The 2,674-nt window shown below is 54.9% G+C and overlaps 1 protein-coding gene across 1 annotated transcript in view; it reads right to left on the bottom strand.

Annotated features, from left to right (window-relative positions):
* The window catches only part of GLIS1 (GLIS family zinc finger 1), a 261,914-nt gene that overhangs the window by 470 nt on the left and 258,770 nt on the right, over window positions 1–2,674 (bottom strand). The window contains exons 8-9 of the mRNA XM_010847198.1: window positions 680–858; window positions 3–80 (exon numbers count right to left, since the gene is read on the bottom strand). Of these exons, the coding sequence (XP_010845500.1) occupies window positions 3–80; window positions 680–858 (257 nt within the window). The remainder of the gene's footprint in view (window positions 1–2; window positions 81–679; window positions 859–2,674) is intronic.

The following is a 2,674-nucleotide window of genomic DNA, read 5'->3' as shown; positions in this document are numbered from 1 at the left end:
ACTGGCTGCCTGCTCGGCCGACCGGTAGCAGTCACCATAGGGGAAGCAATTCTGGATGGAGTGGAAGCTGCCCTGGTACCCTGCAGGGGGAGGCGGCAGGGGCTGCATTCAGAGGGAAAACGCCCAGAGAGGGAGGAGGGGGCCGTCCCCCCCGTGCGGCTCAGCCTCCCGCACTGGCCTGTGGCCTGGTGGGTGTGAATGGGAGGAGAGAGCCCCAGGCCAGAGGAGGTGCCGGGGTCCTACCCTGGAGCGAGCTGGGCAAAGCACTGTCACGTGGCTGCACCTGCCAGCAGTGCTCGGAGGGCAGGGACTCTGGATCCTCCGTGCCTTTCTAAGATACCCCGTCACTCACACTTCCTCCAAAGAGCCAGCCGCCCCACCCCCAGCCACTGCTACCCACAATGCTCCCTTTGATGCCCGGTGGATGGGACAAACTCTTCTTCACCGCTCATGACAAATTTGCTCCTGGAAGAGACCCCCCTGTGAGGCAAACCGGGTCACTTGTCTCTCACCTTCTCCCAGTGTGACCCTCAGTGCCAGCCACGACCCTCGGTGCCAGCCATCATTCCAGGTACCTGACTGCCACCCTGTGGGCCAGTGTCTCCTTCCTCTCATGCAGCCTGAGCAGGAGTCACTGGGTTATCTGGAAAGGGCCCCCTCCATCCTGACCAGAGCTTACCTTGAGGGCTGGGCAGAGGCTGGGGTGGAGGGCTCTGAAAAGGCGGGTAGGGCGGCTTGCTGGGGAGCGTGGGAAAGGGCTGGCCCCCCGGAGAATGGCTCTGGGAGGATGGTGGCAGTGGGGGTGGCCCAAGCCCCTTCAGTGGACTGACCATGGGCGAGAGGAGGCCAGGTCCCAACCTGGAGAGAAGAGAGACAGCCAAGGTTCATAGAGGTTGTCCGAGTTAGTCCCAGACACACAGCACTGACCTCATGGGTTCTGGTGAGCATAAGATTAAATAAAGCAATGTAGACACAGCATCAGTATGATGTCAGAAACATTCTTAGCCACTCCGTGAATCATCAGCATTATCATCAAGATGAAGGAAGGAAAACCAGCAGTTAGGCCTGTTGTCCAAGTTGGCCTTTAGTCTCTTGCATGGTGTACTTTTATGGATTTTCTGTCTACATCTCTCGCCATCTCTCCTCCACTTGCATACATCCTGTGATGGGGGACTCACCACCTCCCTTTGTACAGAGCCTAAAGGACACTCACATTCTGAAATAAGACCACAGTGGCTAACAGTTGTTAGCCCTGAATCCAGCTGAGCCCCAGCAGGATGTCTAACCAGGCTGCACATCACTGGACACCAGGTCCCTTCCTTGCGCCGCCTTCCTGAGCCCTTGAGGTCTGCTCACACGAACCACAATGACCCTGGGGTCAGGGGGACCCTGGGCTGAAGGCTCACAGCCTCTGAACTACTTATGTGCAATGACTGCAGAAAAACGGAGAGTGTGGAGGTTCAGAGTCTTTATTTTCTTCTTTGCATTAATGGCTATGTTGGACTGTTCATGTCAGAATACCCCATATACTCACTGCCGTAGCTCCATGTAACCTCTCCAGGCTAGCCATGCTGTCCCTGCCCACCCTCTAAGACTCGAGGAAGCATGACAGATCAGTGTCTTTCTCAAAACGGAGAAAGGAGATCTGGGGAGAGGTTGGTGGTCTTCACATCTGTAGCTCTGCAGGGTCCCCATCTGCCCTCTCTAACATGGGCCTCCTGCTGTCACTGCCCCTGTGGTGACGCTGCACTGTCGTCATTCCAATGTCTGGGACGCACACCCCTGTGAGTGCGCTGAAGACAGCAGAGGAGGGCCTCCACATCGGGACCCTGGTCCCCAGGCCAGGATCTGAGACACTGGAGGTAAGGCCAGCCTCCTGAAGTTAATGAAATGATCTTCTTCAAGGCTCCATGAGTTAACCGCCATCATCACCATCATTAATATTTCTAAGCCTGTTCTCACAGGGTCATCAAGTGGGTCTACAACTGTGCTCTATAAACTGTGGAGGGCGGTGTACAAGCCATGTGTCCTCAAAACCAGTTCTCCGGGCTGAGGCTGAGCCCAGGCGTGGCCAGGAGGGTGGCTCCTCCTCCCTCCAGCCTGCTGCGTGGTACCCTCCCGTCTTATGCCAACCCCATGGTGGCACCCACACTCCAGCTTTGCCCCTACTTCCTGTCCATCCCCTCTGTTGGGATAGACCCCGCGGGGAGGGCCAGGCCCGGTCTTCTCAGTCACTCCCTGCTCAGCACCAGGCCTGGCACACAGCAAACAGCTGATAAATACTAACAAATGGGTTTCTGAATCACTCAACTACAAAATCCAGAGATTAACAGCACTGCAGACTTAAGGAGAACCAGATCTGAAGGGGAAAAAACATGCATTTTCAAAGTTTGTTTTTCCTGTCTCAACCCCTGCCATAAATTCACATTTGCCACCTTCACAGCCAGTGAAATTAAACAGAACACGACTCTCTCCGAATGGACAGGGAGGCTGAGGTTCTACCCCTCTACCTGAACTCTAAAGGAAAAAGGATCGTCTGGAGCGCCTCTTCTGAGTCATGCAAATGATCCCTAAATCAAATATTTTTGCTTCAATTGGAACCTATAAAAATTAATAAAAACCTCACTGGCCTGGCAGACGAGGGCTTCATACTTCGTACATGGCTGGGGAGGGA

This window comes from Bison bison, unplaced genomic scaffold (genome assembly GCF_000754665.1).
Source record: "Bison bison bison isolate TAMUID 2011002044 unplaced genomic scaffold, Bison_UMD1.0 scf7180017864244, whole genome shotgun sequence".
In the NCBI taxonomy this organism is placed as follows: domain Eukaryota; kingdom Metazoa; phylum Chordata; class Mammalia; order Artiodactyla; family Bovidae; genus Bison; species Bison bison.
The sequence above is the reverse complement of the archived record's forward strand: the minus strand, read 5'-3'. Positions and strand labels throughout refer to the sequence as shown.